The sequence below is a fragment of the Nomascus leucogenys genome, chromosome 3, assembly GCF_006542625.1.
Source record: "Nomascus leucogenys isolate Asia chromosome 3, Asia_NLE_v1, whole genome shotgun sequence".
Taxonomy (NCBI): Eukaryota; Metazoa; Chordata; class Mammalia; order Primates; family Hylobatidae; genus Nomascus; species Nomascus leucogenys.
In genome coordinates, this window is record NC_044383.1 from 26878693 (window position 1) to 26905481 (window position 26789).

At 40.3% G+C, this 26789-nt stretch overlaps 1 protein-coding gene across 3 annotated transcripts in view; it reads left to right on the forward strand.

Moving 5' to 3' along the window:
- SORCS1 (sortilin related VPS10 domain containing receptor 1) overlaps positions 1–26789 on the forward strand; it is a 602977-nt gene that overhangs the window by 488184 nt on the left and 88004 nt on the right. For all 3 annotated transcript variants that reach the window (XM_030807336.1, XM_003255446.4, XM_012505615.2), the window contains exons 11-17: positions 8401–8503; positions 8768–8844; positions 11001–11092; positions 13211–13318; positions 15380–15497; positions 16999–17129; positions 20546–20659. In XM_030807336.1, the coding sequence (XP_030663196.1) occupies positions 8401–8503; positions 8768–8844; positions 11001–11092; positions 13211–13318; positions 15380–15497; positions 16999–17129; positions 20546–20659 (743 nt within the window). The remainder of the gene's footprint in view (positions 1–8400; positions 8504–8767; positions 8845–11000; positions 11093–13210; positions 13319–15379; positions 15498–16998; positions 17130–20545; positions 20660–26789) is intronic.

Sequence of the window (26789 nt, forward strand, 5' to 3'; positions counted from 1 at the left end):
GTGAGGATACACACTGAGCAACATACTTTCTCATGAGTAACCTGTTACAGAACTAATGATACATAAATTCAGCTGTAGAGTTGATGAACTGAATGCAGAGTCGTGTAGGTGTATTTTCCTGTGGAGATGTTTAGTCATATTTTCAGAGGAGTTTATGCCTCAGAAAAGGTAAGAACCACTGATTTATACCCTTATTGGTATTCTTTATAATATGTTCTCTTCATTTATGTCTTATTTCGTAAAACTGAAGTTGGCAAACTATAGCCTGTGGGAAAAATATGGCCTACCACTTGTTTTTCTAAATAGGGTTTTATTGGAACACAGTCATGCTTATTCATTCACGTATTGTCAATGGCTGCTTTCACTCTACAAAGGCAGAATTGAGCAGTCATGAGAGAGACTGGTGAACAAAGGCCAAGGTATTTATTTTCTGTATCATGAAAAAAAAGCCTGATATTTATTATCTGGCCCTTTAAAAAGGTTTGCTGACCCCTACTTTAAAGTATGACTTTCTTTTAGTTGCCTTACGTTTGAGCAGTATATAGATTAGTATGAATTTATTTATATATTTGATATATGATGGCATCCAAAAGGAGGATCAAAGATGAATCCTGCTTTCAAGGAGTTTGCAGTCTACTTGGCTACTTGAATGTGACTAGATTAATAAATGGAAGATTGCAGGGCCACATCTTATTCCTCTTAGTAGCTCTGATGCCTGCCCCAATTTTGGTACCGAGTGAATGCAGAAGGAGGTGAGGAAGAGGCAAATTGCAAATTGCAAACATTATTAATACTATCAATGTCTGTAAAACACTTCAGAAGTTGTGTCTAAATTTAGAAAAAGGAGAGCTGATTGTGTAAGCCTAGAGGGAGGACTACTTCATCTGAGTAAGAAGGGTTCGTAGGGGAGGGGTGTGTGTGTGTGTATGAACTACACGTATATAGTTATTCACACTCTTCATGCGGTTCTGACTTTGATGTTATCCGCACTCAGCTTGCTTCCTTCCATCCCATAAAGTCTGGACAGTCACTTTGCAGGTTCATCTCTCATAGCTGTAGGTGGGTCACCCTCCTAGTTGAGGAGATGCCAGCAGCCATAGCTTGACCTTATTAGTTGCAGAGGATATCACAGTTGTCACTGTGCATCAGGGAAGCAGTCTAAAATTCAGCCTCCCACTCAGCTTCTATCCTTATTACTGGCAATTTACAGGGGGAAAAAGCCAGTTGTTACAGTAAGTGCACAATGCCAGTGACAGAGTAAGTAAATGTAGCAGCTATTTATTGAATACCTACTCTACACAAGGCACAGTTCGGTGGCATTTTAAAAAACAGGGCCACCTTCCTAGTTCAGCTATAGCCAAGTTGGAGCGTAGTGCTGCTTAACCAAAGATGCATGGGATATGCCAGTTCCTTAAGCTGGTCTCTACTCTGCACTTTGGAGATTAAATGCCTGTGAGAGAGAATTAACCATGTCACCTAAATGGGCTCGCCTGGGGACTCTGGCATCGTAAATGAACGATTAAAAATGGCTTTTAAGCGCTTAGCAAGGTATTCCCTGCTTCACCCCCAACCCAGTGTCAGAAACTCTTCTTGTTGTATTTCCAAAATATAAATGTAGTATCACCTTACTTCCCCGTCACCACTGGGACGCTCTAATCCAAGCCAGCATTGTTGCTCATCTGATCCACAGTGACAGGCTTCTAACTGGTCCTCCCACTTTTACTTGGCAATCAGTTCTCTAGACAGCAGCCAATGGGACCACTTTTTTAAAGAATCAACTTTATTTTGAGGTAAAATATACATACATACCGATTTTAAGAGTGTAGTTCAATGAAGTTTGACAGATATCTATGTATACCGATATAACCATTACTACAATCAAGACAACATTTCCATTGCCCTAAAAAATACCTTTGTGCCTCTTTGCAGTTAGAACCCACACTCTCAGCCCAGTGCAACTAATGATCCACTTTATTTTACTATATATTAGATTGCTGTTTTTTAAAATTGTGTGTAAATGTTATCAACTTGAACTTTTGAAAAATCAGATCATATCCCTTCTTTCCTTAAACCTTCTAATGGCTTCTAATACATGTAGAATAAATAAAAATACTATATCATGAGCGATGAGACCCCATGTGATCTGGCCCCTGTGTAGTTATCCTCTCTGGTCTCCAGCCTCTCCTTCCTCCCTTTCTTCCTTATATGCAAGCCAGGGTGGAGGAGGGGTGTTTCTTTGCGTACCGTGAACTCACCATGTTCATGTATGTCTTAGGGTCTTTGCATTTGTTATTATTTCTCTTAAAATGTCCTTCTCTTTGTCTGGCTTCTTCTTGGCCTTCAGATCATTGCTTCATTATCTTAATTTTAGAGAACTTTCTTGAGCATCCCCTAAAGTTGTAATTGTCTTAACTCTTTTTTTCTTCATGGTCCTTATTGTTATCTGAAATGAGCAGGTGTACTGCTTAATTTTCTTGTCCATCTTGCCTGCTGAAGTGTGGGCTTCATGAACCTAGGGACGGTGCCTGTCTTTTTGACCATTCCAAAGAATCAACTCCAGGAATCATACCTGCCATGTGGTAGGGGCTCAACCCGTGTGGGAGGGGCTCAACATTAGCGGTGCCAACTTGGGAGTATGCACTCCATCGAAAGGTATCGTGACAGTTTCGCATTTGGATTTTAATGGAAGCCGTTCATTCCCTCTGAGAGTCCACTGGAGGATTTGTCACATTGTCTACCTTCTGAAGCTCATGGGCTCAAGTGGAACCCAAAGTTAACAAAAGCAGGAAGCTCATTAAGATGGAAGAAAGAGGGATTATTGGGATACAGATGTATGGAACTCAGGAGTCTTCCAGCCTTCCTTCTTTGTTAACCCTGTTGTTTAATGTAGTTTCAACCCGAGCTTCAGAAAGCAGGCTGCAGGTGAGAAGGGGAAATGACAAAGGGAAGCAGGGAGGAGAGACCAAAATCACTTTACAAAGATCTGCCAAAGGCACTAAATAGGAAAGAAAATCTTCGGGCTACAGGAGACAAAGACTGTTAAAAACCTTCTTTAGGCTTGGGAGCTGGTGGCAGAGATGAGATAAAAAGTGATTTTAGATTGTGAGTACTTGGAAAGTGACAGTGTCACTGAAAGCACAGCCTAGTGATTAGAAAAGAGATTTTTCCAGCAGGGCTGTTACAGATGTGGAATAAGTTCAGAATTACAGCCCGAATGCAGTGTTCCTGGTAAAAATCTATGCTATAGAAATAAAACATCTAGGGTAATTTGGGCTATATTTTTAGGACTTTTAGACTGATTGCCTGGAAGGCCCAGCTGGGATTTCTTTCCTCTGAAGACTGCATTGTACAATTAGATAGAATATTACAGGTCATGGTCCACCTGCCTCCAGTGCATCAGGATTGGGCTCCCAAGAGGCAAGATGTGAGCTGAACTGAGCCTGTGACAAATCCTTGGGCCCTTAGGGAAAGCACAGTGTTTCATGGAAAGAGGTGCTGACTTTGTGGATTCATCTGGCAGTCTTCTTTTCTTTTCTGTTTTTTTGAGACTGAGTCTCACTCTGTCGCCCTGGCTGGAGGGCAGTGGCACGATCTCGGCTCACTGCAACCTCTGCCTCCTGGGTTCAAGTGATTCTCCTGCCTCGGCCTCCCGAGTAGATGGGATTACAGGTGTGTGCCACTATGCCAAGCTAATTTTTGTATTTTTAGTAGAGACAGGGTTTCACCATGTTGGTTGGCCAGGATGGTCTTGATCTCTTGACCTCGTGATCTGCCCGTCTTGGCTTCCCAAAGTGCTGGGATTACAGGCGTGAGCCACCGCGCCCGGCCTATCTGGCAGTTTTCTACTGGAGCTAAGCAGGCAGCTACCCCAGGAGAATCTGTTTTTCACCTTTCTTCCATTGGAGAATCTGTTTTTCACCTTTCTTGCATTGTCTGTGACTCCATATATTTTGCTGATTTGGGCTGGAGCTGAATTCCCCATACCCAGCCAGTTGATCCAGGGACGTCCTTCCTCTTTGCCGTTGACTCTTTATTGAAGATGTAATAAATTTGAGTTCCAAGTCAGGGAAAGAAATTATACAAATGAGTATGTATTTCGGGAGGGAAATAGCGTTGAGGATACTATTTGGGAGCTTGTTCTTTACAAAAGCTCTGATCTGTCTTTTCAGTACAATATGCAGATTAGATACCATGGAGATAAAGGTACCATGAAGATAGGATCTAAAGGCAGTTGATACAGAGGCTGAGGAGAAAGAATTGGGATTTGAAGCTGGTTGACCCTTAAGTAATATAACAGCTTTTAAAGTTGATTTCTTACATGGTGGGGAAATGTATTCCATTACATGGTAATTCCCCATTGGGATCCACAATGCTAGAAACACAGTGGATAATTAATGGATCACCTGGAGAACATTGTGCTAAGTGAAATAAGCCGGGCACAAAAAGACCAAGTCTGCATTTCTCTCTTGTATGTGGAACCTAAAACAATCAAACTCATAGAAGCGGAGACAGAATGGTAGTCACTGGAGGCTAGAAGTCAGGGGAAATAGGGAGATATTGGTCAAAGGGTACAATGTTTCAGTTAGACAAGAGGAATAAATGATAAATATTTGAAGTAAACAATAATAACGGATCAGTTAAATTCAGCAGACATTTATTGAACACTTGCAATAGCCAAAGTATTTTGTTGGTTAAAAGAATCAGGCAAAGAAAGGTAACTAGTAACTAGTAACTAGAGGTCCACTTATGGGTTTCAGGGGTTTGCAGACTCCCTGAAATTAAGTGAAAAACTCTGTACACTTGTCTGTGTGCACTTTTTCTTGGTCTTTAGTTTGCATCAGATCCCCAAACTTTGTACCTGACCCAGAAAAGATTGCAGACTAACGGTCTAGTTGCTCCTAGAATTTACCAATTGATGATAGGCCATGGCCTGTGACTATGTGTAAGGATGCAAAGGGCAGCTTCCAAGCATGTGTGCTGGTCGTTCTGTCCTCTGTAGGTCAGCTGCTGGCATTGGTGGTTTGGGTGTACATTTCCATATTTTCTTAATGTGGAAAGGTCAGGAAAATAGAGAGCTGCTTTTGGAACAGGCTGTGCTTTGACTCTGTTGACTTGGAGATAACTATTGTGACTATTAGCATATGTAGATACTCAGCACATATTTGCTAATGAGAGAAAAGAAGGCAGAAGACAAGAGAAAGGAAGAGAGGAGCCTATGATGTGCCCCCAGCCTGGGCAAAATGTGCATAAGGACTGGAGAGCTTTGTCCTGTGTCCTCCAGAAACTTGGTGGGGTTTGATAAGCATTATGATAAAATATACTAATATAAACTATATTAATTGTTTATGACTTAACTTGGACAAACGTCCAAAACTGGTCGGTACAACAGCTTAAGTTAAAAAAGTGAAGATGAATCACTTCACAACGTTTTTTCCATAAACCTTTGTGTAGACTATATAACTTCCTTGAAGAAAATGAAAGAAAAAAGCCACAGAATATTTTCCTTATACCAGCTGGGGGCAATCCAGTACTACAAATGTGAGAGTGGAGAAAAAAGTGCACCAAAAGATCATTTCTAATGTTGCTGTTACTGAGTGAACTGGTGTCTTTTTTTCTCAGATTAATGTATCTCAGCCCTCTGAAAGCCATAGCAACAGAGGCATGCTGAGGTAGCCAATGGAAAAATGGCATCTTTCCTTTGTTCTTGTTTTTTGTTTTTTTTTTGTTGTTGTTTTTGTTTGTTTGTTTTGGTTTTGTATTAGAGGTGGAGTCTTGCTCTGTCACCCAGGCTGGAGTGCAGTGGTGTGATCTCCGCCTCCCGGGTTCAAGTGATTCTCCTGCCTCAGCCTCCTGAGGAGCTGGGACTACAGGTGCCCGCCACCATGCCTGGCTAACTTTTGTATTTTTAGTAGAGACAGGGTTTCACCATGTTGGCCAGGTTGGTCTCGAACTCCTGACCTCAAGTGATCCACCTACCTTGGCCTCCTGAAGTGCTGGGATTACAGGCATGAGCCACCATGCCTGGCCTGACATCTTTCCTTTGTGATGGCAACTGCCCCTTACCAAGGCAAGCAACTGGCTTAAGATTGCAAGTTGGGTGCTCTCCTGGCTAGGGATGTCCTCTGTTTGGTGGTGCAGAAAGTCCTCTGTTAAGCTCATATGTCTAGGGATAATCCACAAGCAGTAGTCTACTTCTTGGAATGCCACACAGATGCTCATAACATTATTCAGATTATGTGGTTGATAATCCAGCCCACATACTCCTGGCATTGCTCTAAGTAAAATAGTAAAGTGATATCTTTCATGTCCTAACAAAAAAGCATTACTTGATATTGCAAGCTTCTGTTTATTATCTTGTTTAGATTCTATGCTAGGTTTCACAAAAGATGCAAAGCAGTACTTAATCAGTTATCTTTTTTTTTTTTTTTTTTTTTTTTTTTTAGATGGAGTCTCGCTCTGACGCCTAGGCAGTAGTGCAGTGGCGCAATCTCGGCTCACTGCAAGCTCTGCCTCCCGGGTTCACGCCATTCTCCTGCCTCAGCCTCTCTGAGTAGCTGGGACTACAGGCGCCCGCCACCACGCCCGGCTAATTTTTTTTTGTATTTTTAGTAGAGATGGGGTTTCACGGTGGTCTCGATCTCCTGATCTTATGATCCGCCCGCCTCGGCCTCCCAAAGTGCTGGGATTACAAGCGTGAGCCACCGCGCCCGGCCTCAGTTATCTCTATTTATAGAGTATATGCTTAGAGGGATATAACTGTATATACCTGAAATAGATAATACAAGATTGTGCATAGTGAAATAAATTGTTGTAGATTAGAGGAGAGGAGACCCTGATAGGCTGCAGTTATCAGGAAGACTTTCATGGAAAACTGGTTTTGCACTCCTGGTTTACCCTGTCTTACATCATCTGAGTGTTGTACTATGCTGTTCTGGAACATCCACAGCATTTAATTATACCTGTTCTGATCTTCCTCTTGGACAAATAAAAGCCAAGAGTCTAGGCCTGATATTTCTTCTAATAGGGGCTGTCCTCTTTACTCTTACAGAACGTTATAAAGTCAAAACTCCTTTTTTTGAAAGCTTTACGTGAAATTTTTATGCAAAACCGATCATTTGTTACTATTAGTGCATCTTGAGAGTTTTACTTTGTTGGTAGTAAAGAAAATATCCAATTGTGATCTGCTGTTTTATTTCACCAGCGTTCTGGCTCTTTTTATTTCTGAGTTTCATTTTCACTTTGTCATTTACTCCATCCTATATAAATTTAATCATTGTATCTGTAGGTGTCTGAATGTCTGCTGGCTGAAACTTACAGAGCAGAATAAAAGTAATAACAGAGATACATTGGTAATTCCAGAAACTCAAGTTGATAAGATTAGAAAGTAATCTTCCTGAGATATGAAAAGAAATGTGGGTTCAAACACAAACTTATATTTTTTGACAACTCAGTACAAGAACTATTTTAAACAAAATTCATATAAGATTTGTTATCCTTTTTTCTTGAAAACTGTTGATATTTCAATCAGATAATTTGAATGAGGTTTCTGCACAAACAAGTCCCTTACATTTTCACTTAAATTTTTACTACTAGTGCGTTTTGTCTACAAGTATGACTTTTGTATGGAATAATTCTGATTCTGATAATATCCTGGTAGAGATACTGGGTCACTTGTCTGGCAGGTGTTTGGATAATTTCACATACTTTTTCTATACAACTGAGACCAAGGTCTCAAATGGAGAATGACTAAGAGATACCAACCTACTTTTTCAAAATCCTCCCAGCTTGACTTGACCTTCTCTCCTGGCTTCATATCCTATTTCTCCTCTTCAGTCTTTTCTGACGACATACTGTGCTGCTCAGCTTTTCTGCTTCTTTTTCTTTGTTATTGCTATTACTCAGGCTTGAAATATTCTTTAACCTCTTGAACATCTACCTACTGTTCATAGCCTATCCATCTTTGCTTCGGGCACTGTTTTCTTTTTGGAGTCATTCATGATTCAAAGTTCAGCATAGTCTCTCCACCTTCTAGAATCTCATACTATTTTGTCTCTTCATTTTTTATGGCTGTTAAAATATTCTCTTTTTATGCTAATTAATAGAAGGATCTCATGCCCTCTATATAAATTGTAAGCTCTGTAATGACAAAGACCAAATTATATTATACCTAAAATAAAGGTGGTCTTTACTAACTTGAAGGCTGTTTTACAGTTAGTGGACACTAGATATTTGGGGGATGAAAGATGTTAGGCAGGTATAGATAACAATGGGTGGTTGGAGTGCTGCATGGATGTATGATAAGTGGGATGGTTGGTTAGATGGATGGATGATCGGATTCTGAGCTTCAAATTACCATTTTGATTATGTGATTTTTGTGGCACTCATTATTTCTCTTTTCAGCCCTATTGCTCACTACACCTTCACCTGAAGGTCTCTGAGAATCCCTACACATCAGGGATCATTGCTAGCAAAGACACAGCTCCAAGCATCATAGTGGCATCAGGTAAGAAGCTTGCCTGGTTTGCTGGCTGTGGTAAATAGTGTTTATTTTAAGAAGCTAGATATCTGTACTTGGAACTTAATGAGCAAGCTGAAAATATTTTTGAAAGGCACCTAAACCATTGGCCCTGAAGCAAGTCTGCAGAAAACCCCTGCACAGACAGAATGCTTGCAGTCAAAATCTTTCTCAGGCAATGCACGTGCCAATATAGTCCATTGTTGCTTTTGCAGAAAGTTCTTTTCACTAATGGCACCGTTCTCTTTCTAGGTAATATAGGTTCTGAATTGTCAGACACTGACATCAGCATGTTTGTCTCTTCAGATGCAGGGAACACCTGGAGACAGGTAAGAAAATACCCTGGGTCAAATCGCTGAAGTTTAAGTAACATAAAAATTGCCCAGCTTGGTTCAAATCTGGGAACTTTTTCAGCAGTGCTACACATAAATCCTAATGACTGTGAATATGTTTATTTTTCCTTTTTGATATAAAAGTCTTAAATCTTGGAGTGTAGCAAATATTTATGGAATTTGATTTTTTATTATTTAATAAAGATGTTCCTTATTCAGAGCTTGTATGTAAGGATGTTTATAAGTCACAATGAAACCAAATTAAGTCTGACCAAATTTTTCCCACAGATGAAAACCAGAATTCCTAAGGGTTTATCATATAGGCAATATGCAGCCTTAAGGGTAGATTACATATCTAATGCTGAGTTGGCTCCATAAATTCCCCTTGCCTTGAAGTCAGAATAGGAATGAATGCAGATATAGAAATGGCCATTACCCAGGTGGTGTTCTGAGACGTTTAAATCTCATGTGCAAAAGACAGAGTAATAACCATCAGGATGCATATGTTAGAGAAAGAAGAAATGGAATACTTTAAACGTGTGTGTTTAGCTTAAGTGCTTCCTGCCTTTCTTCTGAATGAAAATTAGATACCCATAGCTTACAAAACAGGCATTTAATGAGGTTTAGCAATCTTAACAAGATATGCGCCTAATGCATGGTTGTTATACTTCAATAAATATGTTTTAATAACCTACTGACGTTTAATTATCATACAATAACTAGCACTGTAAATTGAAATCTAATGCACAGGTAATCACACTTAGCGATGAGAGCACTCTGCTTTAAATTTTAGACAGAGGTGTCCACATTACGTTCCAATTGCCATTTCTTAGCTTCAGACCCTTTATAGATCCTCAGTGGGATTCTGATATTGTGAGCGGAGGAGGAAGGGAAGAAATTTGCATAAGAAACCCAATAGCAATTCATCTTGGAGGTGTGTAGAAATCTGGACTATTCTAAATAAACTTCCTCTGGAGAATAGAGAGCCAGGATCTCATTTTCTTCTTTCCAACACCCCAAACAAGGCAAAGAAGTCTTTTTTTTTTTTTTTTTTTTTTTTTTGAGACGGAGTCTTGCTCCGTCGCCCAGGCTGGAGTGCAGTGGCGCAATCTCGGCTCACTGAAAACTCCGCCTCCTGGGTTCATGCCATTCTCCTGCCTCAGCCTCTCCGAGTAGCTGGGACTACAGGCGCCCGCCACCGTGCCCGGCTAATTTTTTTGTATTTTTAGTAGAGACGGGATTTCACTGTGGTCTCGATCTCCTGACCTCATGATCCGCCCGCCTCGGCCTCCCAAAGTGCTAGGATTACAAGCGTGAGCCACCGCGCCTGGCCAAGAAGTCTTTACTTCTATAGTCTTTGGTTGCATCTTGGGTATAAGAAATAAACAAAGTGGAAGAAGATTGTCTGTAATGTAACTCCAGGCAAGGCTACACTAATAATCTGACTGAGAAAACAGCATGCATCTTATACAGAAAGGATCTAGAGATTGTTTCCATTATGTCTCCATTTGACTTCAAATTTCTTTCTCTACATTTGGAAAAAGACCCAATGACACATGTACCCAAAGATGACGACAGAACTCACCATGATTTTGGTGGAACATCTATTAATTAAACAAGAACAGTTTTCTTTGATAACAGTTGTAACTTCAAAATAATAAGATCTGGAAAGGGCACTGTAATGCAGCAAGTCCAAGCTCCATCCATTACTGTATGCATGATCTCAGGCAAGTTACCACGTCTCTCTAAACCTTAGATTTCTTATTTATGAAAATGAGACTGTTGGAGTAAATGATCTCTAAGGTTCCCTCTGTCTAGAGATGTATAATGTATGACAGTTAACCAATATTCTGACACCATCATAACTGGGAATCAATAGAAATTACCATGAAAATGAAGGAATCTAAGCATGAACCCATAAATATTCATTGTTCAAATTTATTTTATATACACCTAAAATTATTTTGTGTAACACCAATGGTACAGTAGCCCATATTGGGAAGAACTGTTCTATAGCTTTATTTTCCCAAAGATTTAGGGAAACCTATTTTTATCATGGGAAGGATTTTTGTTCTCATGTGAAGACTGATTCTCTGAAGCCTGGGTATGTGTGGATGTGGATGTGTGTCCATGTATGTGTTTTCCTCATCCAGATCTTTGAAGAAGAGCACAGTGTTTTGTACCTGGATCAAGGTGGAGTCCTGGTTGCTATGAAACACACATCTCTCCCAATTCGACATCTTTGGTAAGGGCACCAGCTGCCTGTGAGATCTGCACCTGATGGTCCTGCACTGCTAAGATCAGTCTAGGAGTCAGGCTATCAAACTGTGTCTGTTTTTGTAATAAATCTGTTACCAAAATGCCGAGGTTTGGTTCAGGTCCTGTTACTCTCCACACAAAAAGCCAATCCACTGAGACAACAAATATTGCCAGGTAAGAAAGCTTTAATTGGGTGCTACAGCCAAGGATATGGGCAATCAGTCCCAAGTCCATCTCTGTGATGACTAAAATTAGGAGTTTATATAGAGGGAAGAAATGTAACCAGGTGTGGGAAAAGAGGAATTAGGGAGGGGTAAAAAAAGAGGAGGTGAGGAAGAGGAAGTGGTCAACAGGAAGCAAGCTGTCAATTAGGCAATCATGATGGGTAAGTAGCCTGGCTTCTTATTGTCCAGATGCCTTTATCTGGTAAGTTTCAGCTCCTTGATACTACCTGGGAGGCCTGATGGTTAGTTTCCTGAGAGAAGAACTCAGATAAGACAAATGTAACTTTCTCAAGTTTTAAGACAAGGAGGATCAATTTCTGTGTTTATTCAATGAAACCATAAACATCAGTACTATGGGACAGTTGGGTCAGTTTCAGAATGTCAAGGTCTACTAGAACAGTGGAGGTAGGAAAGAGAGAGCGACACAGAGAGAGAGATTGCATTATACTTTGCAAGTGTGACGATACTTTCACCCTCACACCCTCACCAGTATATTATTCTCTCAGCATGATTACAGGTAGAACAATGTTCATGATCAGGTATAGTCTCTGAATAGCTTGACTTCTTGCAGTCATCTTTCCCAAATAACACCTCCTGGAGTTTAATATCTGTATCCATTTTTACATTCCACACAGAGATGATCAGCTCATGACAGTTCTGCTCCAGTCTCATTTCTCCTGATCTTGCTTTCTTATTTTTCTTTTTTGAGGTGATATTCCACAGTTCTGCCTGTGCATGTCCCACAGATGGATGTATAAGGACTAACTTCCAGAGGAGTTATCAATAGGCTCTTTCAACTGTGTTTTTGAAAGTGGTTCCCTCCATATATGAGTTTGTCCAAAATCAAAAGCCTGGTTTTCCTTCTACTGTTAGTTAGTTTGAAGACTGAAGGGAAAGCTGCAAAAGAGAGAGAAAAAAAAAAGGCTAAGCTTGGGCAAGGGCATCCATAAAGAAACGCAGAGCAAAGAAAAGGTCCTGGGTGACCATCTTAGTTCATTTGGGCTGCTATAACAAAATACCATAAGCTGGGTGGCTTATAAACAACAGAAATTAATTTCTCACAGTTCTGGAGGTTGAGATGTCCAGTATCAAAGTGCTGGCAGATTCAGTGTCTGATGAGGGCTCCACTTTTGAGCTTATAGATGGCACCATTTTGCTGTATACTCACATGGTGGAAGGGCAAGTCACTTCTCTGGGGCCTCTTTTATAAGATCACTAATTCCTTTCATGGGTGGTCCGCCCTTAGGATCTAATCACCTCCCAATGTCTCCACCTTCTAATATCATCACATTGGTGATTAGATGTTCAACATTTGAATTTTAGAGAGGATACAAGCATTTAGACCATTCCAGTGACCATCAGGATTGAAGAATTATCTTCTCTTGCTTTCAAGAGCCTATCCTGTACTCATTCATTCAGTGAGGTCAACCAGGATTTATAGTTGTAAGAAGGACACACTGAGGACTTGGTCACTTGGGGATGGGTTGGTTGAAATCTAAGTAAGTCTTACAAGGTCATCACTCTTCAGGATCACTTGTTAGACAGTAGAGAGGTTTTGGACAGGGTCAAGAGCTTGAGGTCTAAGATAATAATAAAATATCCAAACTTTCAACAATGTTATAAAAGACTTATAGTTATTCTCATTTAATGTAGCTCTCCTTTTATTGATGTTTTAATACATCTGTGTCCTGATGGTTTAGCTAACTGTATTTCTACTTTCTGATTTAATTAAGAATACTTATTCATATGAAAGGCTCATTTTGACAAAGTCTTAGCTACTTTTAAAATGTATTATCTCTGGGTTGAGAGTATCTTTCCTTTGAAATGACATTTTTTTTTTCCTTTGGAGATCTGATGACTGATATTTTTTATATCATTAGGTTGAGTTTTGATGAAGGGAGATCTTGGAGCAAATACAGTTTCACATCTATTCCACTTTTTGTGGATGGGGTTCTGGGTGAGCCTGGAGAAGAGACTCTCATCATGACGTAAGTTGAAAACTATGATGTGGTCCAGCCTTCATAGAAAAGAGTAATCCACAAAAATGTTTCATAGCTAAGCCTGTTTGATTTGCAGCTGTTATGTTCAAGGTTGTTGCATCTTACTGCAAGAGTGTACAGCAAATAGGGAAGAAAAATGTGGGCAGCTATTTTCTTGGTTCTTTGATAGTTTTTAGGAGACCCAGACTGAGGCGCTTAGAGGAATTAGAAGTGATGATTTCAATAGGAAATAAAGCTGTACATTTAAAACTTTAATAATAAAGAACGTGGATATGTAGAAAATCTCAGGTACATAGGAATGAGTTCACTTTAAGTCAGAACATAGAGTTTCATCAAAATGCCATAAAGCATTGTATTTTTCCCTGGCTCTTTACCTAACCCAACTGTGAGGCATATTAGGAAAACCGTGAGAACAGTCTGTTCTTGTGAATTTGCATTTATACTCATTTTTGTCTGGAATGTAATTATCATTAATTTGTGAAAGATTAATGACCCTGCCTATGGGTTTCAATACATGGACTTTGAATTTCAAGTAGGAAACTGTAATAGTTCCTTCCTTTGGAAAACTGGACATGGAAAATAGAAAGGGAAGGTTGTAAAGTAGTGATCTGGTCATCAATGAAAACTTTCAAGCCAAAGTCAATACTTGGTAAGCTTTCTAATTCTCTCTCCTACCACTACTACTTTTTTTTTTTTTTTTTTTTTTGAGACGGAGTCTTACTCTGTCGCCCAGGCTGGAGTGCAGTGGCATGATCTCGGCTCATTGCAGGCTCCGCCTCCTGGGTTCATGCCATTCTCCTGCCTTAGCCTCCCGAGTAGCTAGGACTACAGGCACCCACCACTACGCCCGGCTAATTTTTTTTTCTTTTTTTTTTTTTTTTTTTTAGTAGAGACGGGGATTCACCATGTTAGCCAGGATGGTCTCGATCTCCTGACCTTGTGATCCACCCGCCTCGGCCTCCCAAAGTACTGGGATTACAGGCGTGGGCCACCACGCCTGGCCTACCACTTCTACTTTTTAATGGTAGAAAACAACAATAAAAATCTAATATGCCTAATAGCTACACTTTCCTCAATGGGAAACATAGCTAAATTAGCAATGCATTCCATAATTTGTCTTTCTTCAATTTTTATATTTTCAAAACAGATTTTAAAAAACTGACCCAACAGGCCACTTCATGGCTTTTCTTCAAACCTATGGTTGGTAATTCAAACATCTCAGTAAATACTTAAGTCTCTCTGCGTAAAGAGAGTAGAATGTGCAATGTAGGAAACCATTATTAGTACTTGGTTCTGCTGATCACGTTCACTAGGGGCTGGTGGGAAGGTAAAATAGCATGGAAACCATGGGAACTATGTACATTAGCAAGATAACCTAGAAGTCTAATCTTGGACTACATAGAATACAGCATTTATGATTGTTTTTCTCAACCATATTTTCCCAACCAATCCTGTGGCACAATATGTACAAGTGGGCTCTTGAATTAAACACTCTGGGTCTGGTTCTACCTGTTATTATGACTTGATTTTGTTTTTTGCAATGTTAACAAAACTCATTGAATCTCATATTACCTATCTGTGAAGTGGATCCAGTAATAGTACCCTCCTTGGCCAGGCGCGGTGGCTCACGCCTGTAATCCAGCACTTTGGGAGGCCAAGGTGGGCGGATCATGAGGTCAGGAGATCGAGACCATCCTGGCCAACATGGTGGAACCCCATCTCTACTAAAAATACAAAAAGTTAGCTGGGTGTGGTGGCTCGTGCCTGTAATCCCAGCTAGTCAGGAGGCTAAGGCAGGAGAATTGCTTGAACCAGAGAGTCAGGGGTTGTAGTGAGCTGAGATTGCACCACTGCTCTCCAGCCTGGTGGCAGAGCGAGACTCTGTCTCAAAAAAAAAAAAGTACCCTGTTCGTGAATGCGTTTTGAGGATTAATTGATAGGATTCATGTAATGTGCTTAGCCCAGTGAATACTCCACAAATGCTCTCTGTTGTTATTACTCATTACGTTGTTATCGTTGTAATTATTTTTATCACCATGAACTCTATAGAGTGTTTGGACACTTCAGCCACCGCTCTGAATGGCAGCTGGTCAAAGTAGACTACAAGTCCATTTTTGATAGACGGTGTGCCGAAGAGGACTACAGACCCTGGCAGCTGCACAGCCAGGTAGGCGGAAAAGAACTGAGACTAAGGCCTGGGCAGGAAGCATGAGTGGTGTTGGGGGAAAGCTAGTTGCTAAGGTATAGGAACTAGGATGCTCTAGGCCACAATGTCCATCTACTGTTTTCTTACACATTTGTGTTCCACAGCAGTGAACAAAGTCACCATTAATAGCTTGTTGTGAAGTCCTTTCTGTTTTTATTGTGCTGGGATATAATGAGATAAAATTCAAATGTGCTTGGCTTAGGCTTACAACTCAAAATGAAACACCAATTCAGCACTCAGATCCAAACATAATTCATCCGAGAATGTCATATGGTTGCATGGTGGGGGCAGGGATGAGGAAGAGATCTTCAATTTATCTAGCAATGCAAGCAGGGACATAAAATAACAAAATTATGCCGGGTGAGTGTTGCCGGAGAAATCCTTCTTCCCCTTTGCCTTGATTCTTTGGAGCTGTATAGTACTTTTTGCCTCCTTGCAAGGTACTTCTGGTATGAGAATGCAGAATTATTAATAGAAAACTTTCATTTGTCCTGGCCTCTCACATATTCAGCTTATATCAAAATGCTTGGATGGAAGTGTCTCTCCCTTGATTTCCCAAGGTACAAGTCATTCCACAGATCTCTCAAAGGATATGGTAGAAGTACCTGCTGCAAAGCTATCACCATATTCAGGCAGAAAAACGTCAGATACCTCAAACCTAGACTAAGTAATATATGTAAATGTAGATGTGTAATGAAGCCAGTTAAAGTGAGTTTGCTCAAGAAAGACGGTGTACAGTAGATTAAGCAAAATTCTACTCTGATCTTTCAGAAACACAAAAGGAGGAGTGTGTCTGATAGTGGGCCCTGCATTAGCTGGAAACACCCACCATATTCAGAGGCTCAACAATAAAATCGCTCATTTACATTGCTGGTATTTTCTCCTTTGGGATGCACAAGGATTGTGATATTCAAAGCTTTTATTTATTTTGTGGGAAAACACTGAATTTAGCTCTCTCGCTTGTCTGGTAGAGGAACATTAAAATCTGTGCCGTAAAGTTGTGTGGGCCGAGGCATAATAAATCGAGGCAAAATGGATCTTTATATTTCTTAGCAATGTTCCTCTTTCATGCTCTCATAAATGACCAGCTGTATAAATCTTTTATTATAGGGGAATTGAACTTAATTACTACAGATTTATTGGCAATACACTAGGTATACAGGCTGAGTGTGTGTGTCCTTCATAGCATTGCACCCAACACTTGGCCAAATAAAGGTTTGATAAGTGCATACAAAATTAAGGATGTTATTTAATAATCCTCAATGATTGTTAGGATTGCCTTTATAGTCAGGTTGTATAATAGGGCTCTAGACCGCAAAAGGACAATGCTGTTAGCACAAACAGGGCTACCAAAGTTTACATTACACTAAGATGTGCAGATGTCTCCCTAAATGTCACTCATGTGGAGCAGGGAAAGTCCAAGCTATGTGCCCAAGTATCTGTGATCCTTCTCTGCTTACAGGGGGAAGCATGTATCATGGGAGCAAAAAGGATATATAAGAAGCGAAAATCAGAGCGGAAGTGTATGCAAGGAAAATATGCCGGAGCTATGGAATCTGAACCCTGTGTCTGCACTGAGGCTGATTTTGATTGGTGAGCTTGTGCAATTGTCTCCTGGAGCCATTCGGTGTATCAAATCCACATGGGCCTGAATGAAAGCTTAGAATTGAAATAATAGTAACATACATAGGGCTAAGTGGCAAGCTTCAGATTCTTATAAAATTACCTCATAGTTTACTAGCTATGTGCATGTGTATGTGGGATAATCAAGAGTTTCTTTATACTGAAAGAGGACTCGGAAAATGGCTGGTAATTATCTTCATTACCAGCAGATTTGGCCGGGCGTGGTGGCTCATGCCTGTAATCCCAGCACTTCGGGAGGCTGAGGGGGGCAGAACACTTGAGGTCAGGAGTTTGAGACCAGCCTGGGAAACATGGTAAAACCCTGTCCCTACTAAAAATACAAAAATTAGCTGGGCATAGTGGCGGGCAACTGTAATGCCAGCTACTCGGGAGGCTGAGGCAGGAGAATCGCTTGAACCCAGGCGGTAGAGATTGCAATGAGCCACGATCGCGCCACTGCACTCCAGCATGGGCGTCAGAGTGAGACTATCTCAAAAAAAAAAAAAAAAAAAAAAATGCAGATTCTTTCTGTGCTGCTTCAAACAGCAACACTGGAAACAGTAAGTGGACTTTTTAGGGAGCAAACAAAGATATTTGTGCTCAAGATGAAAGCTTTCTAGAATCTAGGATTTCCTGTAGTGGAATAATAGCCTTTTAAGGCAGTAAATTTTCTGTCCCTGCAAGTTTTCAATTCGTAGTTAGCTGACCATAGCTTATGAGATTCATGGAAGATGTTGCTGAACTCAGAGCAAGGATGGATTCAATGGCATTGCAAATCTGTAACTCGATGAACGTAGTGATAAAGGAGACTTTTTCCTTTACCAGGATTAAGCTAATTTAAACTGGAGAAGTGCTGAGACATTTAGAGGTTAAACTAACTAAACTCAGAGTGCCATAGAGTCCTTCTTGAGACATTTGCTCAGCAGAAAGCTAGCTTGTGGGCACCGTGAAGCCCTTGGCTTGTTGTCAGTGTTAATTGTTCAGGTAAGGCTTACAAAGTATTGAGGACAAGTAGGTGGTAACTCCCTTGGTATTTTCCATCTCATTTTCCATTGTTTTCTTCCCTATTCTTTTTGCTTTTCATGTATTTGTTTATTTGTTTTTAATTTAGAAAACACAATCACTAAATATGTACATATGTGTTAAAGAATTAAAACTTGTCCCGCATAAGAACTAAAGTCATTCTTCAACAATTTATTTCTAGCTGTATAGCAATCTCAGGTTACATATTGAATCATTAAAATATCAGTGATTGAACTGAGATACTGTGTACATACACATCACATATCTTAGAAAAGTTAAGCCTTCTCTTATGGTAGACATCTGGAGATATTCTCTGAGTAAATAGTACTAGGAAGGTCTGACAGGAGCGGCAGCCAGCAGTCAGACCAGTAGCCCACAGCTGTACCCCCTTGTTGGTGAGGACGCCAAGCCAAGAGCCAATGAAGTATCTCTTGGGGCTCAGCCAGAGAGCAACAGAGCTTCAGTTACATTGGAGCTCAAAACGAAATCTTCAGGGGCCTCTCCAGTTGTGACTTCTGTTTTAGTGCAATATTATTACAATGACAACAATATTTTATCTCTGTACTACCCTTCGGGACTGACATCCTGAAATGCATTCACAGGGAAAACTACCATGAGATTTTAAGTCATTCATTGCATCCCTCTTTCTGAAGCCACTGCTTCTTCTTCATCTACCCTATTCAAAGAAGATTTGCAAAGGAAGTTAGCATCTTACATTAGTGTTTTAGCTTTTGCTGTAAGAAACAGCCATTCTTTAGCAGGAGGCAAAATTTATTCTCTGGTAGAAAACCAAAGAGAAAAAAAAATGAGATGAGATGTCCCAATGTCCTGATTTCTCCTCGAAACATTTGCTTCTCTGGGAATCTTTTCTACAGGCTTCAAAGTAAGCCAGTCTTTTGTTGTTGTTGTTGTTGTTGTCATTTTTCTTTTTCAATTGTAAGCTAGTCCAGAATGAAAGGAATACCAGATAAGGAAAGCAATTAGATTTCTCCTCTCCTGCATCCGTCGTGCCCCTTAGTCTTGGCCCAATCCTTGCATTCATTTGTGATTGGAATCCGCTACTCATCCCACCAGCTGAAATGCATTCTGAGAAGTGGGAAATGAATCATGAAGGAGTTCATCGTAAGGTTTTCTGGTCTAGTGGGATTTCTGTCACTGCATGATTTCTGAAAATATTTGGGAAGGCTTATCACAACCTTGTTGGGTTTCTGCTAGTAGCTGGAGTTTCAGTGATTACACCTGGCTGTAGTATAATGAAAGGTGATTGTCACTGAGTGTTTCACCTTGGTTTGGCCCTCTCCTGGACAGTCCCCTAAATGACCTTGCCTGTCCCTCTCCAGCATTTGTAAAGTAACTCCCCGAAGCGAACACTGGTCGTCCTATAGGCAGCAATTCTGAAGTCTTCCTACCCATGCTGCATTGAACCAGCACCAAATCCTGCTGGTATGTGCAAAATTCTAAGTACCAGCTGCCTGGTGACAGGCCCCTGAGCTGAGCCTATTTCTCCCTTCCTGACCCTTGTGTGCCAGCATCTCACCTCCATTACACAGATGGGCCAGTTCATACTAATGCTTGCCGATTGATGCCTGCGATTTGTCTGTGCATGTGGAGGTGCAATTTGTTGTCATTCTCTGTGCCCAGGTTCATCTGCCAGAAGCCAAGAATATCAGGCAACTCAGAGAACCCTGGAAGCATGAATGAGAGGAGGCTGAGAGGGAAGTCTTGACTATTTCCAAAGTAGAGAGAGGATTTAAAGCAGTTAGTCCCAACTGGCAGCACTAACTTCCTAGTATGATCCATTTCCTTAGGGGAATGCTCGTGACACTCCTGAAGGACATTTCCTTTTTGGCTGTAATTTTGAAGCATATGGAGTGTACACAGAGAGACCTGGCTCAGCTCTACTTGGCAGATCCAGATGTCTTGGAAGAGCATCCCAAAGACATCGCCAGTAATGAGTACTGTGCCACATGTGGCCGTGTTAAACTCTGCGATGCTTTTCTCACCAAGGGTTGAGTTCCACCACTGCCTGTTTTCTCATTACCGCTATCTCTGGGCCCAGCCACCTGTATTATGTATCCTTCTAATGAGAACACAATCTACTCTCTCAGCTTGAGAGTGTTTAAATGGAATGACCGGTTGTGTAGAATATTTTCCTGAATAATTGATAGATATTCTATGAAAAAGGTTCTATTTTTGAGAAGTCATTGATTCAGGGAATGCTTATGTTTTTGTTTTTTTGTTTTGTTTTTGTTTGTTTGTTTTGACTAATTGATTAGTGTAGAACTTGGCTGTGAACTGACATGGAATTGTTTTCAGTAATTTCGCCACCTACTGAAAGGTTTTTCTCGGCTCTTTCCTAACAGCGACTATGGTTATGAGCGACACAGCAATGGCCAGTGCCTGCCCGCATTTTGGTTCAATCCATCCTCTCTATCAAAGGATTGCAGCTTGGGACAGAGTTACCTCAATAGTACCGGGTAAGTGTCTGGAGTAGTGACCTTGAGAGGCCAACCTTTGCTGCTTTTGAGCACATGTTATAATGACAGAATTACTTCTGATCAAGGACCAAGGATATTTCCTTACAGCACTATGTAATTGCTTTTGTTCATTTTAGCAATGAAGCACAACTTTTCACTAATAGTGCAAGTTTCATGTGAGAATAAGATTCCAGTTGCAAATTTAAAAAAGAGAAATGTTTCTTGGATGAAGATCATGATGATGATATTAAAATAAAAATGTCTTCATTTTCTCGACACTTTGTTTTCAAGCCATTTAATCCTGTGAAGTTACCTTTTACCCTCATTGTATCCACGATGAGGAAGGCCAAATACATATTTCATATTTGCATTTTCTGTTTTATAGATGTGGAACCTGGAATCACAAAAGGAACTCACTGACTTTTCAAAAGTGTACTAGTGTTAATACGAATATATTTTGCTTTCTCTTTATATTCAGTCTTGACACATATAAACATGCATTCTGACCTTTGTAAATCCAGAATCACATTCTAAAATTTGGCATTTAATATTCTGTGTCATGGGGCTTATGCAATATTATTTAAGAAATACTATAATAAAGAAAAAAATTCATAAATTTGTCTCAAATGTAGTAGGTATCTATAAACTTTAAAATAGTGTGTGGAACCTATTTAAATTCTGATTCAAACAAATGATCTATAAAAAAGCACATTTGAGCCATTGAGGAAAATTGAACATATACCAATTCAGGTAATGTATTAGTTGGGGCTTTCCAGGAGAAACAGAACCAATAGGATGTATATTTATTTAGAAAGAGATTTATTGGCCAGGCACAGTGGCTCATGCCTGTAGTCCCAGCACTGTAGTTTGGGAGGCTGAGGTGGGCAGATCACTGGAGGTCAGGAGTTTGAGACCAGCCTGGCCAACATGGTGAAACCCCGTCTCTACTAAAAATAAATAAATAAGTAAGCCACACATGGTGGCGTGTGCCTGTAGTCCCAGACACTCAGGAGGCTGAGGCAGGAGAATCACTTGAACCCAGGAGGCAGAGGTTGCAGTGAGCTGGGATCATGCCACTGCACTCCAGCCTGGGCAACCGAGTGACTCTGTCTGAAAAAGAAAAAAGAGATTTATTGTAAGGAATTGGCTCATTCGATTATGGAGGTAGTTGGGTCCCAAGATCTGCAGGGTAAGTCAGCCAGCTGGAGACCCAGGAGAGCTGACAGTGTAGTTCTAGTTCAAGTCTGAAGGCCTGAAACCATAGAGCCAAAGTTGTAGTTCTAGTCCAAAGGCCAGCAGACCTGAGACCTAGGAAGAGCCTATCTTTCAGTTCAAGACCGAAGGCAGGAAAAGAAGCCAGTGTTCCAATTTGAATGCCATCAGGCAGAAGGAATTCTCTCTTACTTTGGGAACTGTCAGCCTGTTGAATTCAGGCCTTCAGCTGATTGGATGAGGCACACCCTCACTAGAGAAGTCAATCTGCTTTACTCAGTCTACTGACTTAAGTGTTAATCTCATTTAAAAACACACAGAAGTGTAACATTTGACCAAATATCTGGACATACTATGGTCCAGTCAAGTTGACATAATAAGTTAACCATCATAAGTGATATTAAACAATTATATATTTAGGCATGATAAAGGCATTTTGGCTAGGCTAGGAAAAAATAAGCATCATTTTTTAGAGATACGTATTTGTGTGAGTTTTGTTTTAACGTGTTAAAAAACAGATAAGTATTGATAATTTTTGGAGATGGGTAATGAGTACATGGGAATTTATTACATTACTTTTCTTCATACATATTTGAAAATTCTGATAATAAAAAGTTAAAAAGCACCGGTGTGGTAGCACATGCATATAGTCCCTGTCACTCAGGAGGCTGAAGTGGAAGGATCATTTGAGTCCAGGAGTTCAAGGCCACCCTGGGCAACATAGGGAAATCCCCATCTCTTAAAAAAAAAAAAAAGAGAGAGAGAGAGAGAAAGGGAAGGAAGAAGGAGAAAGGAGAAATAAGGAGGTAGGAACCTTACCAGTCAGCCAGTTCTACTTGACGAAGCCCCTTCTCCTTTCTTGAGCCAGCTACAGTACAGAGAATCCACTTGAGGAGATGAGACTTCCATTTATGTACTCTGTATTTGAAATTTTAAATATGTTTAATTTTTTTAAAAGATTATCAAAATAATAGATACCATTCTTTTCAAGGAAGGAAAAGGCATAGAAAGGGACTGCAATGATTCCTATTTCTGATGTTAGGGATTCCTAGAACCTTTGAATAAAGGAATAAGCTATGATTTTTTTGAATGATAACACGACATCCAAGGAAATACAAATAACACTTTTACAGCAATGGGTCAATGAGGTCTTAGCATAGTACCATGGGGGAAAAAATGAAAAGGTTGATAAAATAACTAAACTTAATGGGGAAGGAATGCAAATGACAGGAGTTTTATTACTTGCAGGTACTAGCATGTTTAGACACTGTAAAGGGCATTGGAAACCCCTCAAGCTAATGTAAGAATTGATTTTTTTTTTTTAACCAGCTCAATCAGTCAAGGAAGTTATATTAGTCTGTCTTTGGTACTGATGATAGGAGGCTGAAACACAGAGGGATCAAATTGTTCCAGATGCTACTCAATCATAGACCAGGGCTGAATGACACCTGTGACCCCTCACTCTTCAGTTCATTGAGATCTTTTTTTTTTTTCTTCTTTTTTTTTTGAGATGGAGTCTCGCTCTGTCACCCAGGCTGGAGTGCAGTGGCGTGATCTTGGCTCACTGCAACCTCCGCCTCCTGGGTTCACACCATTCTCCTGCCTCAGCCTCCCAAGTAGCTGGTACTACAGGCACCTGCTACCACGCCTGGCTAATTTTTTGCATTTTTAGTAGAGATGGGGTTTCACTGTGTTAGCCAGGATGGTCTCGATCTCCTGACCTTGTGATTCACCTGCCTTGGCCTCCCAAAGTGCTGGGATTACAGGCGTGAGCCACCGTGCCCGGCCCATTGAGATCTTACAGATTCTGACTAACATCAAATAAAACATCAGCGATGATTAAGTAATTTTATATTCAAAAGGAATACCATGTATGCCATATAAAATTAAAATTATAATGTCAATTAAAATGTAACTTAGCAATAAGTGTCCAGGTATATAAATGTCGGTCAATGCAGTTGCTATGTTTAGTGGTCACAAAATTACAACACTACCTTCTAGGACCCCACCTTCACTCTCAGGGGCTTGTTCATTTCAGTGGGTATTACACGATAGCATCTGACCCCAAATGATTTTTGTTAAGTTGCCACATCCACTGGTTTCCCCTGTTCCATTTAGACATTTTGCAGAAAAGCATCAGCATTGGTGAGCAAGCTGGTGTAAAGAGAACATAATGATAAATACCAGCCATCAGCGGGTATGGCAAATGTCCTGCTCTGATAAGTAAGATGCTCATAGGTGGCAGAGTGAATACGCAAATAGGGCCTTACACACTAAAGTCACGGGAATGGTTGTCCATAATAACCCCACTGATCAGCATGTTGTCTAAACTACACATTTTGCATTAGGAACACGAAGACTCTTACCTAGGACAAAGGCCTGAAATCATCTACAAAGAAAGCCTCACACCACTGAATTCCCATTTGCAGTGTCTGTAGCCAACTCAAGAGCTGGCAAGAGGTGAAATGTTGGTGAACTTGGAAAAGAACTTTCTGCCTCCCTTAATGTCACTCCAGCCCCTCACCATAGATGTCATTTGGCTATGTGTTGATTCAGTCGTATTTTATAAGCAGATTCAGTATATAATGGTGTAGCCACTAATAATGCTACCATATACATTTAGATTTTTACTTAAAAATATTTAGTCACAAAATAAATGTGTATATTTTATATGTTTAAAAGCCAATTTACATCATCACTTTAATCCTGGCCCCGTTTCCCCCACACAACTGTGATGTGTTTGATATGCATGCTTCCAAACACTTTTCTTTGCATTTTCTAGTAAATACTTGTCCCAAGAGAAAATACACAAATTAATTTGGGAGGTTGTTTTTATATGTGATTTCCTGCTAGATACATTGTTCTTCTATTTTCCTTTTTCATTCAAAAATGTGTCCTAAACATCTTCCTAAGTCAGAATATATAAGGGTACTTTCTCATTTCTTTAATTCCATAGTATTAAGTAGTATTATAATATTATCAGTCATCCTTCTTTAGTGGACATTTGGGTTATTTTGTTGATTCTGCCACTATAAATAATGCTGCGGTTAATATTCGCATCCCATAAAACTTGTTATACAAATAATACAAAGATAATGAAGTCTTTTTTGGCAATTGGAGGTGTTTCTGTTAGCTCATAATGCAAATTCCACTCAGCCAACTGGGTATGTCTCAGACCTGGGTATCAGGCATTGCCACATCTCTCCCTTATAAGGGTTAAAACACCAGCTTCCTGCTCACAGGCTGCCTGTGAGTCCCAAAAATTAGAGATTCATTTGTATTAAGTGCCATCCTCCTTTAAAATTCAAATGCCAGTGGATTCTGTAAAGGAAAGCTGAGGGGAAGGAGAAGTAGGATTTAGCCAAATTAATAAGGTGAGGAAGGTCATTTCATGCAAAAGGAACAAGAAATGATCCTGGAGAAGGGCCACAATGGTAGTTTTCTCAAGGACAAGCCCAGATGCCAATGCCTGCATGCTTACAGAGTTAAGCAGCCACCAAGAACCCTGTGTCCAGTGCCATTTTAAGCCATCCATGGTCACCTCATGCTCAGTCAGTGCAGAATCTGTATTAGCCTCAGGGCTGGGATGAAGCACAAAGGAATCGCAAGTGTAGGGCTGGCCAGAGAGTGAGCCCCTTCATAAATGTTGCTCCCTAGGCACCTCATTTGTCTCACCCTTTTCTTACAGCATAGCTCGTGGTACAGACATGCAGTGGGAAAATGAATTGAGTGGGGTGAACGACCAAACCTCCCAGCATCACCTTTCTGAGAGTTTACTTGGAAGCATGCAGGAAATCTTTCCTTTTTAAAAAAAAAAAAAATGTTCTTAAATACCTCACTATATAAATGTCTGTGGTTACTTTCACTGTCACCTTATTACCCTGTGTATATAGCAGTGTTCTCAGGTTTACTTGCTTCTCCACGATGGGGAAATCCTGGCATCGGTTATTATTGTGCCCAATAAAATGCTATTTTGATGAGATGCCAAAATATTTATCATCCTCACTATGTAGAAGTGAATAGTTGCACAATTTTTGTTTTAGGTGCTGGCTAGGACTTAGAAAGGATGGATGGAATAAAAAGTGAACTCGGTACAGAATGTCCCTCCAGGTGGCTGTAACCACCAGTCCTGCTCCTTGGCCCAGCGGCATCAGGGTTTCTCACACCCACATAGTGGAATGGTAGAGCCTGCTGTGTTCTCCACGATTGGCTCCCTGCCCCTATTCACCCTCTGCCCTCACAGCTTCTACAAGTCATTTTACATGAAGGTGGAAAGCAAGAAGGCTGGTACTGGGGCCTCAGCCTGTTATGGATTGAGAGTGAAATACAATTGGGGATGTTTTGTTTGGTGAAAAAGGGAGTAATTGGAATGAAACAATTAAGGATGTTCAATCTAACCTCTGCCATTTACTGTTATGTTTAGTAAGTGACTTTGTTTCCTTGACCTTAGTTCCTTAACCTATAACATTTTGTTATTTGCCTTCAGAATTTGATTAAATGTGACACTGTATGTAAAGCATGTAGCGCAATGCCTAGCACCTTGTCATCACCTTATAAAATGTGCACAATCACCAATAGCTATTGTCTGAAGACTCCTCTAGAGTAAAGAAAGAAGGGAAAAAACTTATTTTTATTATGAATCCACAGTCCAGACATGTATTTGATGTTTAATTGTCACTGCAGTAATAATATCTGAGACATATTTAATGTAAGTCTCTGTTTTCTCATTTGTAAAACAAAAATAGTAACCTGCATAGGCTCATAAAGTTACATAATTAGAAAGTGATGAAAGCACTGTACATCAAAGCACGTCTGTCCCTTTATGCCACTCAGGCCAGATAATGTGTTTAGCTGATTCCTGAGCGAGTTCCTTTTGCTCAAATAAAATGAAAGCAGTATTCATTTGTATTTTATTTCA